General features: G+C 44.3%; 1 protein-coding gene across 1 annotated transcript in view; it reads right to left on the bottom strand.

Annotated features, from left to right (window-relative positions):
• The window catches only part of LOC147032105 (homeobox protein Meis1-like), a 474,189-nt gene that overhangs the window by 400,826 nt on the left and 49,576 nt on the right, over nucleotides 1-23,787 (bottom strand). The window contains exon 2 of the mRNA XM_085869419.1: nucleotides 10,068-10,199. Within this exon, the coding sequence (XP_085725545.1) occupies nucleotides 10,068-10,199 (132 nt within the window). The remainder of the gene's footprint in view (nucleotides 1-10,067; nucleotides 10,200-23,787) is intronic.

The raw sequence follows: 23,787 nt of genomic DNA on the forward strand, positions 1-23,787 counted from the left end.
CCTAAATGATAAGAAATGTGTTGTTCTGGAGCAGAGTGACCGAGCTGATAAATGAACCTTTGCTTAGAAATGTACGAAGTGGCTTTTCGTCTAAAGGACACGTCTACAGTCTAGGTGAATATCCCCCAACCTCTCTCTCTCATGGAAGTATAAAATGTTTTGAAAGACACATTTTCTCAGTACGAGCACGTGAGGAAGTATAGTTTCTCAGTGGCTCGTACTCCTTGGAACTGACCAAGTACCAAGTTAGAATAAAACTCTCTGATGCAATGTAGAAGTGAATTGCATCGGGTTGGTCTAACTGTTAACTAAAATAAGAATAAATGAAATAGAACCAAATAATATTGCAATCAAATGGGGATTATTAAGTTCATTGTACAAAGGTGAGAAGTGTATGGTGTATAATTAGAAAATAAATTGTTTCACAAGGAAGGACTTGTGTGGACATCAGTTTTATCAGTGTCGATAGGGTTTTTTTTGTAGGGTTTTATAATCAAATCGGACAAACGTTAAACTCTGTCTGAAGCCAAATAGGATTCCACAATCGACCAGTTAGAATCCTTCAGGAGGACAACGATCACAACAAAGTGGGTTTAAAAAATCCACATCAGATGGAAGTTGATACCGGCACTTCCAGATCAATTATGAGCGAGAGCAAGTTCACCTCCATCTACCCTCCGAGAAAGGCTCCTGCACTTGAGATTGTTACCCGACTTGAGAACATACACCAAGGAGGTGGTTCCTATTGTTGGCTCAGCTAACGTGACTATAGGATATGGAAACAGCACTCATATCCTACCACTACTGACAGTGCGTGGAGAAGGAGATTCTTAGGAGAGAGAAGGATACTCTGAGGCCGAGATTGGTTATGAATAATCAGACTTAATTGGAGTGATGTGAACAGAGTCTCCAACTCTGATGCTGGATACGATACCGTGCTCAACAAGTACCCCTGGCCTGTTCAGCGATGGTGTTGGCACCTTTGCAGGGCCCAAAGTGAGGATTCATGTTTCTGCAAATTCTCAGCCATTGTACCATAAGGCTAGATCTGTGCCCTACATAATGCGATCAATGATCGAATGTGAGCTTGATCGCCTGCAGAGTGAGGACATCATCTCACCAATTGAGTACTCCGACTGGGCAGCACCTATCATTCCAATGCTCAAAGCAGATGGAACAGTGCACATTTGTGGAGACTACAAAACGACGATCAACCACTATTCAAAGCTGGATGGCTGCCCTTTACCCAAAGCAAAGGATCTGTTCACCACTCTCATGGGTGGAAAGACATTCACTAAGCTCGACTAGACCAAGGCCGATGCTCAAATGGAACTGGATGATGATTCCAAGCCCTATACATGCATGAACACTCATCGAGGACTCCACTTGTGCAACAGATGCCCATTTGGCAAACGCTCTGCTGCACCAATCATCCAACGGAAGATGGAGACATTATTGAAAACTGTACCAAAGACAGTTGTATTTCAGGACGACATACTAGTGACTGGCAAGTCACAACATGAACACTTTGAGAACCTAAATGAAATCCTAAATCGGCTGTCACAAGCTGAGTTACACCTAAGGTGTGAGAAGTGTACCTTTATGGCACAAGAAGTTGAATACCTGGGTCATCAAATCTCCTGTCAAGGCATTTTGCCTTCTCCGAGCAAAGTTAAAGCAATTGTGAATGTACCAATGCCACAAAACATTTCAGAACTTCGTGCATTCCTGGGTATATTGACGTACTTTGGGAATTTCCTGCCTCAACTAAGCACAACCGTCGAGCCTCTGCATCTTATCCTCAGGAAAGGCGTTGTCTGGTAATGGGAAGTTGCCCAAACAAGAGCGTTCAAGGCCGCTAAAACCATGCTGTCCTCCTCGCCATTACTTGTCCATTACGACCCATCCAAGGAACTTTTCTCAGTTGTGATAGATTTTCATATGGCATTGGGTGTGCGTTGTTGCAAACAAATGGAACCAGTAATCTCCAGCCTGTTCCGTATGCATCACAAACCCTATCAGACACTGAACGTCGCTATGCTCAAGTAGAACGAGAGGGGTTAGTGTGTGTCTGGGGCACTTAAAAGATGCACCAATATGTCTTTGAAAGACACATTACGATTGAGACTAATCACAAACCCTTGTTATGTCTCCTGGGAGAAACCAGAGCCATTCTGCCCACATCATCAGGTCGTGTACAACATTGGGCATTGACCCTTGCCGGTTATGACTATTCATTGGTTTACCGCCCAGGTAAGGAAATGTACTGTGCTGACGCACTCAGTCGCTTGCCGTTTCCTGCAACCATCCCAGAACCTCCACGACCTGGCGATATTATTCATCTCATGGCTAACGTCATTCACGATGAGGCACCCATAACTGCTAAGCGGATTGCTTGTGCTACCAATACCTGTGATTGTCACAAATTAAATGCTGTGTTATGTCAGGTGATTGGGCATAACTACGGGAAGGGGCGAAACCGTACCTCTTCCAAAAGGATGGCCTTTCTATTGATGCAGACTGCCTGCTTTGGGGTAGTCAATTAATAATTCCACCAAAACTCCGCGGGAAAATTATCAGTGAACTCCACAATGCTCCTCCAGACATAGTCACCATGAAGGTAATTGCCCGAGCCCATGTTTGGTGGCCTGGTTTGGACAGCGACATTGAGTCCAGTGCACGCCATTGTTACACTTGTCAAGCCCACGCCAAAACACCGCCACAGTCTCCATTGGCCATGTGGTTATGGCCATCAAAGCCATGGTCCAGACTACACATCGACCATGCTGGTCCATTTCAAGGGAAGCTTTCCCTTATTGTTGTTGATGCCCACTCCAAATGGATTGAAGCTTTCATGGTAACATCCTCATCCTCTGCTGGAACAATTGAAGCTCTACATACAATGTTCGCACACCGTGGTATTCCAAACTCTATTGTATCAGATAATGAATCGTCATTTATGAGTTCGTCGTTTCAGCACTTTTGTAAAATGAATGGCATTAAGCACTACACATCTGCCCCCTACAAACCTGCCAGTAATGGTCAAGCTGAATGTGCTGTTCAGATTATCAAGAATGGTCTAAGCTACATCAAGGAAGGCTCCATTAAATTTCGTCTTGCTCGTGTGTTGCTCAACCACCGCACCAGACCACATCAAACCACCGGTCGCTCACCTGCCAAGCTTCTGATGGGTCGTGAATTAACAACACGGTTATCATTAGTACACCGGACATAACGGTCGAGGTCGAGAATAACAAGTATCAACAGAAACGTAATCACGACCAAACATCTGTTTCCCGCAACTTCCAGATCAATGATCCTGTGTATGTGTTGAACTCTGGATGTGGAACCATGTGGTTATCCGGCTTCATTATCGATAACATTGGTGAAATGATGTTTCTCGTGAAGTTGTGTAATGGTAGATCCATATGTAAACATGTTGACCAACTCAGCTTACGTCATGGGGAGCCAAACATTGAACCGGCTCAAGTGCCTTTGTCACCCACTCCTGTATCAACACCACCTGCGTTTGAACCTGAGGTTATTTCCTCATTAAAGATTTTCACCCATCAATGTACCTGAACTCCTTCCCGACCCTGTACCCCTTATTGAGAAACCCACAGCAGTTACAAGCAAGGACAGCCCTCCACTAGCCCTTAGATAATCAGCTCGTGTCTGTAAGCCTCCTGACGATCTTGATTTGTAAGAAGAATAAAAAAAGGGGGGGAGACGATATGTATCAGTACTTTATGGTAATGCAAGCACACAGGGGTGCACCGAGGCGTGGTTAAGGAGAGTCACGTGACCTGCCCGTGTTCCGATGCTGTGTTGTGTTGTGCCCATGTCCGGTTGAAACCTGTTGTTCCCTCTTCAAAGCCTTCATCCCTGTCTATCAAGTACATTACAGCAACATCCTTAATATAACCCGACAACGCCACTTGTAAACACAAAATCACTCAAAAAGCTGATCCACGGGGTGTGTTCCATTGCCAATCAGCTTGCTATCACTTATATAGCCAGCCATTCATGATCAACTGTTTCGTTGGAATGCTTGCTTGGGTGCTTCAGCGACTTGGCAGGTCCTCTACAAGCTGATTGGTAATGGAACACACCCCAGCAGATGTGCGACACCGAGGACCCTTGGCTGGTTCTGCCGCTTGTGTGATGAAGAAAGTTGATTTGGGTGATTTTTCAACCCTTATCCCCTATTGTTGACCTATTTTTGCTTTTCAGCATCACTGAGGTCATTTCATTCCATCCTCGGGACAGGTGCTTTGACACAGCTCTGATTTTTAGAAATTGCAACGTTCCGCCCTGTGCATGGGTTAGTCCATTTACTAATGAGAGGTTGTTTTGTGAAAGTAAAATAAATTGTGGTGTGGATTTGTTAAACAATATCGCTTTGTATTAACATGAGGAATCGTACATATTTTATTGTGATTATTGTTGCATTTGTATACATCAGATGTAGTTATAATTCCACTTGCTTTCTCTACTAACACTATCCTCATCCCTTAATTTTTGTCATAATCCTTCCTGTCTCGTTAAACATCAGGGGAAACACATTTTAATAGATTCATTACATCACAGTGATTTCTTTCCTTGAGTTGGAGCATCTCGTTTGCACTTTATTAATCACCGCTCACAAGTTATGTTTTGTCGGCAAAGTGAGACCCCACCCTCAGGGTAGGGAGCGGTGTCTCAAAAAATTGTGAACCAAGATCGCTCGTGTCGGGGTCCCATGTTGTCTGGGGCCCCATGCATTTGCATGGGTTTCATGGCCCTCACGCCGCCTCTGCCCGGGGCCCACGTTGAGCTCGGGGCCCTTGGTCATGGGTCCTGCATGCCCATGCGTTAATCCGCCACTGCACCTGCCCTTTCACAAAGGACACAGTGGGATCTTCAACGGCCACAAATTAATGCCAGCAGACAAGATACCCAGTTTAGCGTCCATCCTCTAGAGTTTACATGGACAGAGAACACACTTGTGTCCACCCTGCATGCGATGCCGACGCACGAGGGGGACAGTTTATATCCGCTCCGAGATGTAAACCCAGGTGAGACAGCTCAGAAGCTAGCATGCATACAGTACATCTAAGAGATGGGGATGGGCCAAGCATCTGCCTGGGGGAAGGCCAGATGGAGGCCCCTGGAGTACTGGCGGAAAGTGGACGCAGCAACGCGCTGCTCCGGCACATGTTCCCATACCTGACGTGACCTGACATCTAGGCCCTTCTGCCAGCTCGGTGATTTAGCAAAGTAAATGAATCAAACACTTTCCTCGAGATTCTTTAAATGCCGTCCGATAACCTTTATGCAAGTGCTCGAATAATCCAGTCACTTACAGACTAGGTTGGCAAGGCCAGATGGATACAATCGGATTGAGCTGTGTCATTTTGTATGTACAGTATTGGTCCTTCATAATGCTGAAATGGTGGACGTTTTACATCAGCAAAAATGGTAGAAATTTGAGACCTCCCCACTCGATCTCACAAACCTCATATACTGAACAAAAATATAAACGCACCAACCGAAATATCTAAGTCAAGATTGCCATTATGGGAAAATGGTCAAACCGATGATATGTTTGAGCAATGGTTCCTTTGTTTTGCTCAAGACAGATGTTCCCATTGAAATTGACCACTCTGAGTGTGTGAACTCACACGTTGAGTAATCCTTCCCATGAGCACCATGGGGCTTGACAGAGTGATGGTCAGTGAGCGCGACCAGGACACAAACACTCCCTATAGCTTGCCCTATAAAAGGCCTCCCCAAAATGTGGACTGGTGCCAAATGTCAACATGCCACAGATGTCACAAATCTTGAGGGAGCGCGCTATTGGCATGCTGAATGCTGGGACGTCAGTACGGGCCGTTGCAGCACACTTCAATGTCCACCACTCCACCATTAGCCGCCTGAGAACGCGCCTCAGAGAGACTGGAAGCACCGTGAACCGCCCGCATGCCCGGCGACCACGTGTGACCACCGCCGGTCAGGATCATCACATGAGGCTGCAACATCTCCGGGATCGACTCCGACCGGCCACGAGGACTGCCGATGAGACTGTCGGGCTGCATACCAGGCGCATTTCAGCCCAGACGGTGCGTAACCACTTGAGGGAGGCCAAGCTTGAGGGAGGCCAACACCTGCTACTGACTGTGTGAACTCTGACAGTGACACCTCGGTTGTGTCGGCTGTTGTAGCGCAAAGACTGTCGCCAGAATTCTCAAGGAACTCTTTGAAATTTAATGCTCAATTGTCATGGATTCTATAACCAAATTGTTGTGAAGATTTAGTATTAATGAGTTCGAGGTAAAATAGTAACAATCGCTTGGTGCGTTTATATTTTTGTTCAGTATACATTTCACATGCACCTCTTTTCTTCCCTACCCTTATTGCTCTTTCTTCCCGACCTCTTTCATTTCTCTCATCACTTCCCCAACTCTCGTACCCTCCATTTTCTCCCCCATTGTCTTCCTTTTCTCAAAACTACTTTTCTCAATTCACCCTCCTTCTTGGATGGATAATATGTATATGGCCCAAAAATGAGTGAACTTCAGTAATGATCACGACAGCTGCTACTGTGGCCATTAGGAGCATTGGAACTGCCAAAGCAGTTTTTCCTTGGCTATTTGGCACAATCTTGGACAGTTCGTCACTCTGACCATTTCTTGGAGCACAGCTGTGCCAATGATGCTGTGCTCCTCCACCAGTACACTGGTACTCATTTCACCGACCTCAGGAGGATGACAAGCTGAGTCAACCCCACCTTGTGTTAATTCAGCATCCAACAGGGCTCAAACTCAGGACCCTATGATCCCAAGCCAGCCACCCTAACCACTAATCCAACACCAGGCTTATTGGATGTGTGAGAGCATCCCTAGTGCGACGCGGACACCACATTATGGCATCCAGCTGGTAGAAGTGGCATTGCACTCAATGTACTTCGAGTTAAAATCCCCAAAATCTGTACACAGCATTCCAACCTCATCATTACAGTGTTCAAGTGTATAATTCAATTGAAATAAGAATAAATATTGTAAAGGTTGGAGAAAAAACAAAATTCCGAAAGTTTACCGCCATTCCTGCAGTGTCTTGTACACCACCTTATTTAACACATTACCACAAACGCCACTCCGTTTATTGTACGAAAACATTCCAATCCTGAATTTGTGCCTGTTGCTTGCGTCCTTTTTGACGTCCTTAGAAACAGTAAGTTTCCTGTTTGGAATGATTCTCCAATATGTTTTCAGACAAAGTAAAAAAAAGTTATCTCACTCCTCTCTGTGCATGTACGATTGGAACAACCTCAGGTCCAAAGTACTGCTAAACGACATAGACTCGGCAAATTTTGAGAAAATGTGGATATTTAAAGTGCTGAAGGCAAATGGTGTTAATTTATGGCATACAAGCTATTTAGGGGTATTGAGGGGTGCTGAACTCCAACCTGATGTATACCAAGCTCAAAAATGGCCGATAATGCCTTAAAATTGAGAAATCCAAGATGGCCACCATCGACGGGCTGAAATGTATTTATGTTCATATCTTTTTGACTAAACAAGGTATACACTTGAATGAAATGTTCCTTTGGAAGTTTTTCATTTATGGGGAATCCAATGCCATATTCAGTTTTGATATATAATGTGAAGAAACTGATTCAAGATGAATAATTCGTCGACCAGATAAGATCTACAAGCAGATTGACATATGCCAAGACATATGCCTCTTTGTACAAAGTCGTGCAACTTTCCAAGGGCAAGCAAAACACTATCAAAGTGGACAGGAACATTCTAAAAAGGCTCATAACAGCTTATAGAGCAGGGCGCGAGGTAAACCTCGAAAACATCCTCATGACCGTCCCACTATCTTTGGCCACAACTAGCGGTAGTCTACATTCCACCAACAAGTCTGTGTTAGCAAACATACTGATGCAACAAGTCCAAACTCCTGCAAATGTTACACTAGATGAACCCAGCTGCCTGCTCATTGATGGCCAAGCACTCATGATGGCACTTGGAAAGCCGCCTGACATTGGAACGTTTGGTGACTATGCCAACACATTTGCTAACAATGTGTTGAAGATGGGAGCAAAATACCGGAGGATCGACGTAGTCTTCGACAGGTATCAAGGCGAATCAATCAAAGCAGGTACCAGGACCAAACGCAAGCAGCGCCACTGACCGGTACATCGTGAAATAGACAACGAGCCATCAGTTCCTCTCCCATCAGACTGCTCTAGCTTTATGGCATTCAAGGAAAATAAAGCAGATCTCGCTTTACTACTTTCAAACCATCTGATTGAACACAGCCTGAGAGATGGACCAGTGGTTTTTATTCGCAAGGGGGTTCGCCAAAGCGACCACTGTCAAGTCATCTGATCCAGATCTCGAAGTCTCCTCTCTGAGAGCTGACCACGAAGAAGCTGATACCCAGCTGATTTTGCACTGCATCCATGCTGATATGGAAACGATAGTTGTGTCAGTACGTGATGCAGACGTGCTTCTTCTACTTCTAGCACACTATGACAGAATGAAATGTACACGTCTCTACATGAAAGCTGGGACGTCGAAGGCTCCAAAGTATTTCCCAGTACATGAAATTCACATGTTGCTATCTGCTGGCCAAGTGGACACACTACTTGCCTTCTATGCCGTAACCGGCTGTGATAGTGTGTCTCAGTTCAGTTGCCATGGAAAGAAAACTGCCTGGCAGGTGTTCCAGCAACATCATACTGATCTGATTGGCCTAGGCAAGTGCCCTCTCACCGAAAACATAGCTATATCTACAGAGAAATTCATCTGTAAGATATATGGCGTGCCCGAGGTCTATACATGCAACAAAGCACGACTCAAGTTGTTTTGTATCGGTCGTGCACAAGAGACTCTGCCACCAATCTCAGATGCAGCAAAGTTTCACATCATGCGTTCACACTATCAAGCAAGTGTCTGGAACCAAGCACACTCACCATATCCTGCTCTTCCTCCAGTGACCGAAAAGGGATGGATGCACCTGGACGGTCAGTTAGTGCCACGGCTACTCTCTCTCTGCCACCTATCCCGAAAGCATGCAGGGAGATCACCTCATGTGGTTGTACGAAGGGGTGCCTCAGCCAACGCTGTAGCTGCAGGAAAATTTGCATGAAATGCATCGAGGCGTGCAACTGCAGGAAACTTGGCGACAACTGCCGGAACAGTCATGACGACCGGGAATAAGTTCATGTGTGCACATCTACCTGTATATACAATGGAGGACTGCATATAACGCTCTGACAGCAAATATGATAAACTCCTGCAATTCATGCACGATTAAATCCAAAATTCTTGTCATTGTTCTCGTGTTATAAATAAACAAATTGCTTGTCAAATGTTGGTTTACGTCGAAGTGCGTCAGTGTTATTTGGGGGTACCTTACTTTGCTCAGCCAAAATGGGTATTGCATCCCTAATATGTTTCCTGCTAACATTTAAATTATACGTAGTGCCTCTGGGCTTTAAAAAATGGGCGGTCTGTGTTCCTGGTGGGGAGGGAGAGGGATGGCGCTTGTGGATCTTATCTGGTGGACGAATTATTCATCTTCAAAAAAGACAATTTTTGCAAAAAATATGACTTTCAATCAGTTTCTTCACATTTTATATCAAAACTGAACATGGCATCAGATTCCCCAAATAGGAAAAACTTCCAAAGGAACATTTCATCCAAGTTTCTACCTTGTTTAGTCAAAAAGATATGAACATAAATACATTTCAGCCCGTCGTTGGTGGCCATCTTTGATTTCGCAATTTTAAGGCATTATCGGCCATTTTTGAGCTGAGTATACATCAGATTTGAGTTCAGCACCCCTCAATACCCCTAAATAGCTTGTTTGCCATAAATTAACACCATCTGCCTTCGGGATTAAGATTTTTGGAAAAATGACCTTGTCTAACAGGTTCGCTTTCCGATTGAAGTCCCAATTCATGTTCAAAATATAACATACAATAGAAGTTAAATTGTTCCTCTGTCATAAACCGACAGAAGTGAACCAATTGCTTAACCCCGCTTTTTGCTTCACATACGTGAGATAATTACCTTGTCACTTCCATTCTGAAGTACACGCTTGGTGCGGAGGAGTGCCAGGTTGTAAAGAGTATGTGAAGAAACAGCACTTGATATAATTCAGCAATTAAGGTACACCAATGACAGCATGAAAACATTCCAATCCTGAAAGGCAAAATTCACCCCGCAACAGGAGTCAACTGTGTCAGGCAGCTTTCAGGATGTCTCACAATATGGCTCATATGTAATACTGATGAACTTCTAGAATTAGTGGGTGCATTTCACATCCAAAAAGAAAAGACTTCGAACACCACAGGATGATTGCAAACACCCAAGCTGGTTTCATGATCAGGCGATCAACCAATCACGAGCTATTCAGATTGACTAACCACGTGTCAGACTTCAAAAATGCACTCCCAAAATGTTTTTTTTAATATTAAAAAATCCTTCAACACTGTCTGGCATGATACATAAAGACAAACCTGACTTTGCTTACTGGATAACATCATAAAATTGCTACCAAACTTCCTATCCTACAGACAGGTGGCAATCAAGGTTGGAAAGACTTTTTGTCCAGCCACGGCACAACGCAGGCCCTACCACAGGGTTTCAACCCCAGCCCCATCCTGATACTGTGTTTTTCAAGAATATTGTCCTGTATATCATTGCCTTGTCCACTCTCAGCATCGAGCTGCCAGTATCCAGGTGACCTTGCATATTCGACATCTTCCACTTGTGAGTCCATTGCTGGCAAAAACCTCCAGGACTGCGTAAACAATCTTGAGAACTGGACTTCCAGTCAAACCAGCCAGACACTCAATGCAATAACCTACCTTCATTCTCTACAAGAAGCCTGGTGTTGGCTTAACGGTTAAGGTGGCTTGCTTAAGATATTGGTGTCTTGAGTTTGAGCCCCTGTTGGGCAGTTGAATGAACACCAGGTGGGTTGACTCAGGCTATCATCCTTCCAAGGTTGGCAAAACGAGTACCATCTTACTGGTAACAGGGGTGGCACAGCTGTGCTTCCAGAAATAATGGAACCAGCAGCCACAAGATGCATACGAAACAACAACTCAATACAAGCAGTATCTCAATGCACTTTTCCAGGATCAACTTTGTCGGGGTCACACTTAAGCTGGACCTATGCTGGACGGTTCACGTCTATGACATCCTGAGCCAGGCCAAGTTCTGTCTCAGGAACCTCAAAGTGCTTTGTGAAAGGTGGAATGGTTGTGTGCTCTACACAATTGTTGAAGTTTATTGTGCGTTCATATTCTTGAGTATGCTGTGTTCGTATGGTTCACACTGTCCAACACAAAAACAAGCAGTCATAGACTGGTACTTACGAAATTGTCAACTTGACCTCTGAACTTGTCTAATAAAAGCTGTCTCTAGAGAAGGTAGCGAAGCAAATCAGAAGTTTCTACGATGATTCTGTATCAAACCATCAAAAATCTAATGTTTGACCTCACTGTAACCTTGACCTTTGACCGATTTTGACCAAAATCTAATCAGCACCAGCCATCACCGTCCTGAATCACTTGGTGTAATTTGACATTGGTAGCTTCTTCCGTTCTCGAGTTATAACTTTTTTTTGGATGTTTGACCTCACTGTGACCTTGACCTTTGACGAAAATCTAATCAGCGCTAGCCATCACCCTCCTGAATCACGTGGTGTAATTTGACATTGGTAGCTTCTCCCGTTCTCGAGTTATCGTGCCTACAAACAAACACACACACACAAACAAACACACACACACACAAACACACAAACAGAGGACAGAAGCGATCAATATACTTACGAAATCTAAATGGATCCAAAACCCACAGCACACTGCCGTTAGGTATGTTGATGGACTACCTCGTTTTGTCTGTCTCAAATCTACCTGCACTGGTTCTTAGGATGCATGACAACATCTCCAGACACTCTCCTGTAAATACCTTGCCTGTGCTTAAATCATCAAAGCAATCTCACAAATCATCATTGAAGAACTTCAATATTTCCCTCTTTTCTCAATTACAGCACCACTAACTTTTTTCCCGTTAACAATACAGGTATAACTTATGTGTTTTCATAACCACTGTTGTTATTCTCTTCACTACCCAGCTCCACTGCGTCCTCCCCCGCAACCCCACCCCAAACAGGTTTCTCGAGGGTTCGCCTCAAAAACATTTGCACATATCACCATAGATACCGATACCACATACCCCACTCCCCCCGATTCGAACCACCACCACACTTGCTGCACATGCCTTCCCAAGCATCTCAAAATGAGATACACTAAGCCCAAATAACCTGAGCATAATGAGCAGAAGAGGAAGCTGATGTTTCCAAGCCGGCCATAGTTGGACAAATTCACACACATGCTCCTGGAGCATCGAAATATTCCACACTTGTTCATGTTGGCGATGCTCAATCTGATCTGGAATCTGTCCTGGAAGTAGTCGCTCTCGCTGTCACCTTGGTTTCGTATACAGTCTGAACTTATGTACTCTCCGTTAAAGGGAATAACCATTATTTTATACATACGATAGCATAACATTCATGCCTACAACTACACAAAAAATCGATTACGGCGCTTGTTGAGAACATTCAATAATCAATAGAACATCTCCTGCATGAAAGCGTTATATTTAGAGCCATCTACATTTTACGTGTATCTGAACTTTTGACTCCCCCAACTGCTTTATTCCGCCCCTTCTCATTTTCTCTCCCTTTTCGCAGAAATTTCCATTGTCCCCTTATCCCACCCCCCCCCCCCATCCTTTCTCTTTATTTCAAAGGTAATATCTCACACATTGGATTTTAATAAAAGGAATTGATTGAAATGAAAATTGAGAGCTGCTTTTTGAAAATAGAGATCATTGCACTCAGATATTGCAAAGGTAGCAACGAGTCTTCCTATGATTTGTTGAGGGATTTGATCTGAGTCATGTTGCACAGAAAACCTCTCTGATATAAAAGGTATGTGATGGCGATAAAGAATTTCTCCACTGAGGACCTGCCAGAGGTCTTGGACACAAACTCTGGAGACCTTGGAGGACGTGAAAGACTTTAAAATATTGTTCCATGAATTTACAGAAAAAAGTCATTTTCAAAAGATACAATTCAAAAAAAAAAAGTGATTTCACTCATTCGAATAAATTATTGGTAAGATGATGATTGGTTCATAGTCTGCATTGCGGAGTAAAACAATTGACGACCTAATACCCATCGACTCCCAGCAAAAAGGTCGAAGCAAAAACATACCTCGGCAATAAGAAATAGTATGACGTACACGATCACACATTTAATTTTCAGACACCTGTATTTCAAAAGCATTCTTCAATCGTTCCTTCTCTGCTATCCCAAACCTCATTCCCAAACCAGAATGGGCTTAACACGCCGTGGGAAACATTTGAACGTTTATTAAATCGTTATAAAATGAGCCACTTTCATAACATAACTTATGAATAGTTTTCCAGGAAGAATAGTGGAAGCAGGGATAGTCTATCAATTTTATCTGGACTGGAAAAGAAATACCTGGAGGTAACAAAATTAGATTGGTGTAAGTCGCTGGGAAGAGTGGAGAAGATGGTGTTTGTGTGCCTGTTATTGCACTGTGTGCGTACACTTTGTGCATGAGGTTGCGATGCACTTCTTACATAGATATTATACGTATTGTGCCATTGCACCTTAAAATTCCCCTACATCGTCACCTTTTCTGCTTTAATATTTGTGACACACACACACACACACACACACACACACACACACACACACACACACACAAACACACACACATAAATACACACACACACTTTGCTGTAAGTTGTGGCTACTTAGCTGTGTCATTCCATCATGACTGATACATAATCACCATCTGTGTTCCATGACATGTTTTTGGATGCTGTTATATTGATGGTGTAGATATGAACGTGTTATATTGGTCGAGTGGAAAGACTGGCGGTAAATAAGTTTCAAGCGTTACCTTATCTGTAAATAACTTTCCTTTTTCGTTTTAATACAAAGTCTAGGTTCCTGGAAGAACGAGGTGATGGAGCAGTTGGGCCACAGTTAGACACAAGTAAAGGAATTATGAAAATAAATGAACGAATGCCACATCTGAGGAAGGACATGCTGCCGTGGAGAAGGTACAGTGTAGATACACTGGATGGATTTCAGGCCCAGCTACACCAAGCTAAAGAGCAGCTGAATGGGCCAAGACGTTTTACATTAAGGGAGGTGATTGCAAGGGGATTTGATTGAGATGTTTAAGATAATGAAGGGTCTCTCAGCTGAATTTCAACTAATACAAATGATCATGGTATCTCTCCCAACAGGTGTTTCAGCACAATGGACAGTGACAAGAACAGGGGCCACAGTTCCAGAGTAAAAAAGAGAAGAGTTAGGATGGTAGTGGGACAGGGGTCTTACACTCGGACACTCGTAAATGCATGGAATAGTTTTCCAGGAAAGGTAGTAACACCAGATACAGTAGATACATGAAAATTGAGTTAGATAGATAGATATCTAGAAGTAGTGGTGACAGGGGGTACTTATATATTGGCAGGATTGCGTAGATTTGGTGAGCCATTATGACCTCATCCTGCATTGATGTTTCTTCCTTGCAACTCCCTGTAAAAGGAAGAGAGAGAAGGGGGGGGGGGAATCATATATATAATATATATATATATATATATATATATATATATATATATATATATATATTGTTGTGGTTACCAAATTCGCAAACCACCATTCAGGTCCCTTAGGTGAGATATCTCGGTAAGTACATGTGTAGTTAGGCCCAAACCCGTTGTCTAGTGGGAATACATGTCATTTATGCGTGCTGCGACTCTTCAGGATAGCCGTTTTTCTTTTACTATCTTTATTTTGGACCAACCGCCATTGTTACCACCACCAACCACAACATCAACCACCCACCGCGGCGCCGCTTCACATCACACCTCGCAACCGTCGCATCGCCACCGTTCTTGCGCCGCTTGTGGGTACCGGTGTTGGACTCGTGCAGGGCGCGCGCCGAACAGCGTGTACAAAACCACGGATTTTCCACTTCAAAAACGGATCAAAAACGACACACGCCCACTTTTGTTCCGTCCAATCGGTGAGCGAGGGGCGATTTGGCCCCGCCTCCAGGGCGTTGGAGGGCGATCGCTATATGCAAATTTATGGATCAAAAAGCATTCACGCCCACTTTTTCTCGGGCCAATGGGGAGCGAGGTGAAAGGTCGAAGGGAGGGGGTCAAAGATGAGAGAGCGAAGCCACGGGGCTTATATAAGCGACCGCGTTCGTCAGTCAAATGATAGAGAGTTAAGACTTCGCGGGCGGTGGAGTTGGGAAGAAGAAGAAGAAGCAAGAAGGAGTTGGTCGTCGTCGTGTGCGTTGGAGTCGGAGCAAAGAAGACGGAGCTGTGGAGAGGCGGCGAGGGCAGACGAGGGGGTGCTCGCGTCGTGCAGGGAGCTGCACACCAGGGAGGCCGACGGCGCGACCTGGCCGAGGTGGAGACGCTCGTCGCGGGACTCGAGGCAGAGTAGAAATCCTCTATACCCCGAGCATCAGCAACCCCCTCCTGTTTCCCCCCCCCCCGCGCTGAGATAGTGCGACCAAGGGGGCCCCTTTCCCACCCCCGACCAGACACTGCCCGCGAGGCCCGCGGAGTTGAGGCACCATCGCCGCTCCGCGTCTCATCACCAGACGGGTAGGCCCGACCCGGTCTCGGCCTCAGGCCCGCCTCATCTTTGAGGGTGTTCTTTTCCTTTGCTTTGAGTGTGTGTGTTGTCGGCGCCGTCTGTGAAGTAAAATTGTATAAGTGTTGCCGTGTGCTCGCGTAGTCGGTATTAGCTCTGCATTGTGTTTCTTTTTCCTTCTATGTGCTTTTGGTGGAATTGCATTGTGTTTCTCTTCTTTTCTATGTGCTTTTGGTGGAATTGCATTGTGTTTCTTTTCCTTTTCTATGTGCTTTTGGTGGAATTGTATATGTGCGCTTTCCGTTCATCGCGAATAAATGTGCTTTATTATTGAACTGTTCTCCCGCTTCGCTTCGTCTTTTCCTCCATTGAATCCCCATCTTACTTCACGTAGTGGGCTGAATACGCCCGATAATTAATCGAACCGTCGAGGCCGACGATAACACCGCTCGGTTATCCCGATAGTACGGAACGGGTCGCTTAAGTGGCCCGTGTCCGAAGTCGACCTGCGGCGAGGTGCGATCGCCCGGTCTACCCTCCGTGTGGGTACTTGGGTAGGTCGAATTTGGCGAGCAACCCTATCCCACGCGGGGGCTGATTGGCTCGATCGCGGTGAGACCGAAAGGTCCACCCGTGACTGGTTCCCGGCGTTAGTCCGAGAGGGTCACGACTGGATTGTCCGTCCGGTGGGCGACGTGCCGCGATTCGAGTTACGTGGCCGTTCGCACGCCGGCGGGCGCGAATCCGTAACAATATATATCTTTCTAACCACTGACCGACTGAGCTATGTTAAAGATCAGTGCCTTCTGGGTGATGTAGAAAGCTGAAATTTTGCGTGCCGAGTGGGTGTTGGCTCTGAGTAACAACAGTTGCAGCATTAGGCACAGGTAGTGCTGGCAGGGTGTCCAAGAGGCGTACGCACTCTCACCTCCAAGCTGTCCAGCTTGGTTCAAATGTTGAGCCAGCTATAAAGGGTCACCCCGGTGTTTCACAGGCAGAGTGATTTATCAAGGTGTGTGCCATCCCTTGGATGTCCTCTCTACTGGCATTAGCTGTAGACATTAAATATCCCACAGTGTCTTTTGAGAAAAGTGTGTGAGCTATCGCTGGCATCATGAACAAATTCCTGCCCCCAGTATTTAGTCGAGAGTCGGGCCGAGTCAGCCGATTCGCGAAAGGCTTGAGCCAAAAACTTCCATCAGCCAAGCTCACAAGAACGTGGGAATAATTGTGGCCGTTGAAGAAGAAGACGAAGAAAAAAGAAGATGTAGGTGAGGAAGAATAAATACATCACTCTGGAACTCCGTAGTTAGAGAACAGAACTCATCAGCATTAGGATAAGGTCCTCAAGGTTATTATTACCTCCCCCGCCAAAGGTGGACAGAGGATATGTTTTCACCCCCGTCTGCTTGTTCGTTTGATTGTTTGTCTGTGAACCCGATATCTCAAAAAGTTATGGACAGATTCCAACGAAACTTGGTGGACAGGTTGGGTTTCTGACAAGGACAACTTGACTGGATTGTTTTGTGAAGATCGGGATGCGGATAAAATAATGTTTTTTCAGTGATTCATCACCATTGAGAAATAGGGCTAAAAAAAAAGATATACAGCATGATATCTCAAAAAGTTGTGGATGAGTTGGCTAGGTGACAAGAACAAGCAGATTGGATTTTGGTTCAGGTCCAATTTCAGATTCGGCCTATCAGTGGGATACAAAATGTAAACTTTTCGGCCTGGCGGAGGTATGCGCCCCACCGAGTGCAGTTCTAGTTTACTGCTGAATCTGGATTCATATAATGTTCAAATTAAATTCCCAAGTCCTTTATTAGTCCCTCCAATACAATATTGCTTATACTTCAGCACCAGTCTTTCATGCGGCCCTTCATGTAGGAAGGAGGTGCAATACAACCATATCTGAGCTCCTCAATGGCTATTACAATCATCGTAGGCATAATAGACATCATCTCGAAATACATAGTTTGCTTTTTGTGACTTCAACAAATATAAAACAAAACTTCATCAGTTTGCTGAGTAAGTTATCTGCAGAGATCAACGTTACCAGATTGCTTTGCTTGTTATGGCAAAAGAGCCAAACTTCAGCTTCCAAGGCCGTCGCAACACACACTGTACAGTGTTCTCGTCTCACTCTAACAGTTTGCAACGTCATCACAATTATGTCAGTGGAGTGACATCGCTTTTGGTAGTCCAAAAGAATGGTGCAGATGTAGTGCAATTGCCTTTGGCATCTCTATTCTGTGTTCGATTCCCGATCTGACGATAAACTGTAGGATTGGTACTCCGCAGGCAGGACATCACACCACAAAGTGTGCCGTCATTCGGATGGGTGTTCAGCTGGCTGTCCCATGTGCTGGAATCAGTTGATGGACTTTTAATATCCCATCGTGTCCTTCATGAAGAGTAGTCACGTTATCACCGACACCCTGAACAAATTACAAATTCCCATCCTAACCAGCTTCAGGCAAACTAATGTTTGGCCTCATCAGTTGGCTCGTGAAAACCCTGTGCCAAAACTGTTCCCTGCTTACCCCCATTGTATTATAGTAATAATATCATTCCTTTCACACCATAAAGGCACATAGGGCTGCCAAGGCAGTTTCATTGGCTGGGTATATAGTCCTGGATGGGTCACCACTGACGCAGGTTACCCCGAATGGTTATTACCCCTGCACACTGGTACTCATTTCACCAACCTTGGAAGGATGACAGGCTGAGTCAACCCCACCTGGTGTTACTTCAACGACCAGCAGTGTCTCGAACTCAGGACCCTGAGGTCCCAAGCCAGCCACCTTAACCGTGAAGCCAACACCAAGCTTTTGCTTATCCCCATTAGAAGGTGATAATAATTGAAGCCGTTAAAGAAATAGAAGTAGTGAATATTTTTCGTGCTCTGCTTTTTTATACATTTATCTTCGGCTCTTTAAGGAGCCTGTGTGTAGCGTGTGTTTTATGTCAGTGAAGGACATTAAAATAGGTCACCACTTGCATGGGATTTTCAATCTGGGATCCCACAATCATGGGCTACGTGGGGCGTTCATAAAGTTCACAGAACGAGATACTCACAATAGCCCAAGAAAGCCAACTTATTTAACTTCCCATTTATGATTCTGATGTTCCATACTCTGTTATGGAGCATCGGTGCTGCCAAAGCAGTTTCTTCATATACTGGGTGGTTGGCCATTGCCTTCTCAGAATTTCTCATGAGTTAATGTATACATATGTGTGTATATAAATGGCAGTGTGTGCCCGTCCGTCAGTCAGTCAGTCAGTCCGTCCGTCTCATTCATAACTCCAACCAAAACCATGAAACTTAGCGGCCCCAAACTTTGAATGTACACAAAGGGAACTCCAAAGAAGTGCAAGAATGAAAATTTGGTGTTTGGGTTAATTTAAACACCCCTTCTGAAGATAATTAACGGCCTTAATTAATTATATCCTTCATCAACGTGTTATCCTTGGTCACCTTGCTGTCCCTCGGTGTGGTCTTAATTCGCCATTGTTTGTGGCCTGCTCAACCATGCCCTGATTGGAACAGGCCGCAGCGATTTATTAAAGATTATGATTTTTTTCACTTTCCTCAGTCATATCATCGAATGCCTATGAATCGCTGGATACGTTGCAATGCTTATAAATGCCCGGAAGATGCCAGCGTTCGTGGCTTTAATTCATTTCCGCACTAGAATCTCTTAAGCTCAGCAGAATTTCAAAATTCAAACTTCTTTATTGACTTCAGCAGCAGTTCTGACTGCCAAAAACAAAAGGTGCTCATTTGTCCGATTCGGACATTGTTTGACATTCTGGGCATCACCAGGTGCATGGTGTTCATATGACCAATCGGCGATCGCTAATCGCTTGCCAAGCCAGCCGTTCTTTGTCAATCATTTCATTGGAGTGCTTACTTGAGTGCTTAAGCCACTTGGCAAGCGCTACACAAGCTGCTTGGTTGTTCATTTCCAAGCCACAGCCACACATGGCAAAAGTATTCACACTATCACTGAATATATCAATCGACTTGAACAAAGTTTGGCCCTTCGTCGTCGTGCAGTGCCTCGGGCAGTGGTTCACTCGCTGAAAATGTGCAATTTTATTTTGACGTTTCCCCTTTTTGTTGAATCTTCTTCAATTATATGATCCATCACTTTGACATAGAATGGGTGGTAAGAAAAAGTTTGTGAACCCATTCGAATTTCCTGTATTTCTGCACAAATTTTACTAAAAATGTGGTCAGATCAATCAGTCAATGAGTCAGTGGTTATAATCAGATATATATATATATATATATATATATATATATATATATATATATATATATATATATATATATATATGCAGTGTATCCAACATATAGAACTCATTATAACCACTGACTCATTGACGAACTCACTGAGTGATATTAATGTTCGGTACCTTCCGGGTGACGTAGAAAGCTGAAATTTTGTGGGCCGATGGACATCCCATCACAGAGCTCTTGGAAAGCATCGATAAATGAAAATATATATATATATATATATATATATATATATATAAATGAAAATGAATAAATGGAAACAATGAAAAAAATGCAGGTGAGCGACCTGAGATAATGTGGAAGCAAGGTCATTTCGCGTGCCGACGGACATCGAAGCCGATACACCAGGAAAAAAAAAAACACAGAACCGTTGTTAGGTGTCCGCAAATGGAAATATAAATAATGAAAAGAAAATGAAAATGAATATAATTAAAAAACAAATGCAGGTGTGCGACCTGAAACAATGGGGAAGCATCGTTCATTGTTGCTTGCAATGTGTAGGCATACCCAGCCAGTATATGTAAATACATTTATAACCTTGGCGTTTCCTGGACAACTGCGATTGTCTCGTTCCAATAGATTTTTGAACACTCCATATATGTGCTCACACAATAACCAAAATAAAAACAGGGCAATCTGCTCATTTAAAACATGTTTATAGGCGTTTCATATTTAACATTTCTATTTTCGAGTTGATATAGACAATGGTGAAATGGTGTTGAGACATCCCAACAAACCCACCGATGTTGAAATTGAACGCTGGGTCACCGTAATTTTGTCCATTCGTCCCAACATTGCTCTCACGTCAACATCCTGCCATTGGCCCAACATTGGCTAAAAACACGCCACTTTCACCCCCACGTTACCGACGTTGGATGAACGTCCAAAATCCTCACCATCGTTCCAAGCTTTGCTAACTTTTTGCCAACGACGTCTTTGTGGGTGCCTGGAATATGTGTCACTGGTAAGCATGACATCATGATCATGGCACAGTTTGCAGATTGAGTCATATCCATCTGACCTCCTGGGGATTGCAAACAAAATGGAAAATAGACACGTTGGAATCAAGCAAACCTGTGCTTGGAGCAGACAGGATGACACACACACATCGAGGACGCATCACGGCGCTGCCAAAGTGCCGCAGGTTCCCGGGCATAATTAAAACTACATCTCCAGGTAACATGCTAAATGGTGTGTGTCATTGTAATCGGAATGGCTGACATCCTCCATCTGTGTACAACTGGCACTTTGACTCATCTCTATTGCTTAGCATCCCCGTTCACGTCACAACAGCAAGTGGAATCAACGGCAGCCGCCTCATTTGGCAGACCGACAACACATTAAGCACAACATGGAGAGTGAAAAAGACCACTTCAAAAAGAACTCTCAGCTATTTTTTGCTGTGAATATTATCCGGTATTTAGGTTTGATGGATCCATATATATATATATATATATATATATATATATATATATATATATATATATATATATATATATATATATATATATATATGATGGAAATAAGCGTCGTCTTTTATGGCTTTTGTTATCAGTGAGAAACTACTACTACCATGACTACTACTTCGACTGCTACCATCCATCCATCCATCCATTCATTCATTGAGACCATACTCGATGCAGAGCGTTGGTGCTGCCAAAGCAGTCTCCTTGGATATTGGACACAATCCTGGACGGGTCGCCACTCCGACACAGGATACCAGCGAGCGAGCACTCATTTTGCCAACCTCAGAAGGATGACAGGCAGAGTCAACCCCACCTGGTGCTAATTCAACAGCCGAGTGGGATTTGAATTCAGGATCCTCAGATCCCAAGCCCACCACCCTAACCATTAAGCCAACAACAGGCATACGACTACCACTACCGCGTCTACTACTATTACGACAACAACTACTACTACTTTAATGCCCCTAATTATTCCGACATCTCAGGGTTGGCCGGGAAACGTTTCTGGTTAGCCAGGAAACACCAATAAGTCTTTGACAAACCGGCTCGCCAGGCTTGACTTGACGGTCGACTGAATGTGGCAGGAATTTGTCCAGGGTGCCGGTGATAAGTCGACGACTCAACGACAGACACCGTGGGATCGTTAAGGTCCAGCAAGGACCGGTGCTGGCAGACGGGTCGTCTGGTTCAAAGTCCATGATGGGGCTGGCACACACATCGATGCCTCACCTTGCATTCCAAACACCAAGCTGGTAGTTAGTTTCTCGCTGGGTCGAGATTCGAACCCCGGCTGGACAGTTCAAACGGAGGTGTACATACCTCGAAGGTCTAAGACTCTCAGCTAACCATCCTGCCAGCCCTATAAAGGCAACAAAAGTTTCCAGAAGTTATAAAATTAACTAATTAAAATGCTCAATAAGAATATAGATCGAGCTTGAAGACCAATGATACCCTGACTTACAGAGACAGACAATTGTTGTTTGAGGCAAAAATGTAAGAAATATTTTCTCGAAGTATATTATTATCATTGTAATTTAATGTCAGTGAAAAGTGACTTTTATGTTTGAGAGAACAATGACTTTTTGACCTTTTTGTCTCGACATTGTTCTGGGAGACAAAGGAGGGGGCAGATCTTTTCACGCGGCCTCACTGTGATCTTTAAGACATGTTGATGCCCTTTTCGCTCTCCGTCTTTCATTCCCCATCTCTCTTTTACTATCTGTCTCGTCTTCCAGCACGGTTCTGTCCTGAACACTCTGTGATCATTGTGTGTGTGTGTGTGTGTGTGTGTGTGTGTGTGTGTGTGTGTGTGTGTGTGTGTGTGTGTGTGTGTGTGTGTGTGTGTGTGTGTGTGTGTGTGTGTGTGTGTGTGTGTGTTCCGATCCAGAGTCTGCTGCCGATATCTCCGGATATCTGCCTTTGTATAAACAATTTATTTGCCTGTGTGTACTGGTTTCCTTACAGCGGAAATCCCCAAAGGGCCATCTGGTTTTTCAAATTTACATTTGATTTTCCTCCCATTGGAGATTCGGTTAGCAGTTCCACTGGAGCCTTGCAGCCTGCAAAGTGGATGGCCCAGAGCGGTTACACATGTGTAAGATCGTTATAAGACCAAAATTAATCCGTAGTGCACAAAGGCCGTCATATACATTATATAGACGTGTGAATGGATTATTTATGATTCTCTTGGTTGAATATTTATCGGTGTACAGTCGTTTCATACATCTCCTTTGGGGCACCCTACTGATACAAGGGTGGCCTATTTTATTGCGTTGCTACATATTGTCCTTTTCCTTCCTCTGAAATAATATGAAGATCATTTGTTTGATTCATTGCAATTTATTTTTCCTCATCTAGGATAGCCTGGAGATATGCGCACTCACTTGTGAGCTATCTAGTCTGGGTTCGAATCTACACCCAGACAGAAACTGACGTCCCCTGGTATTTCGCAGGCAGGAAGAGGCGTCGATGATTGTGAAGTCCTTCAGAAGGACGTTAAGGCCGGAGGAGTCGTCTGCCAGCACTGGTCGCTGGTTAATGTCCAACATCCCACGGGATCTTTCGAGAAGAGTGGGAGAGTACTGTCATTGTCACCCTGAACAAATTCTGAGTTCCTGTGCAAACTCTCTTGCCAACTGGAACTTGGCAAGTGTGGCGAGTATGCTAATACTCCCGGTGTGAGTTGAGGCTTGAGGGACCTCTTTTTCCTGCGGTGGACTGAAAACAGATTGATGATGATGAATATCCATCCATCTATTGCTGCGTCCCCTGTCTATTGTCTCGAAGCTG

This window comes from Eptatretus burgeri, chromosome 2 (genome assembly GCF_056783735.1).
Source record: "Eptatretus burgeri isolate ZD-2024b chromosome 2, Ebu_testis_v1, whole genome shotgun sequence".
NCBI classification, from domain to species: Eukaryota; Metazoa; Chordata; class Myxini; order Myxiniformes; family Myxinidae; genus Eptatretus; species Eptatretus burgeri.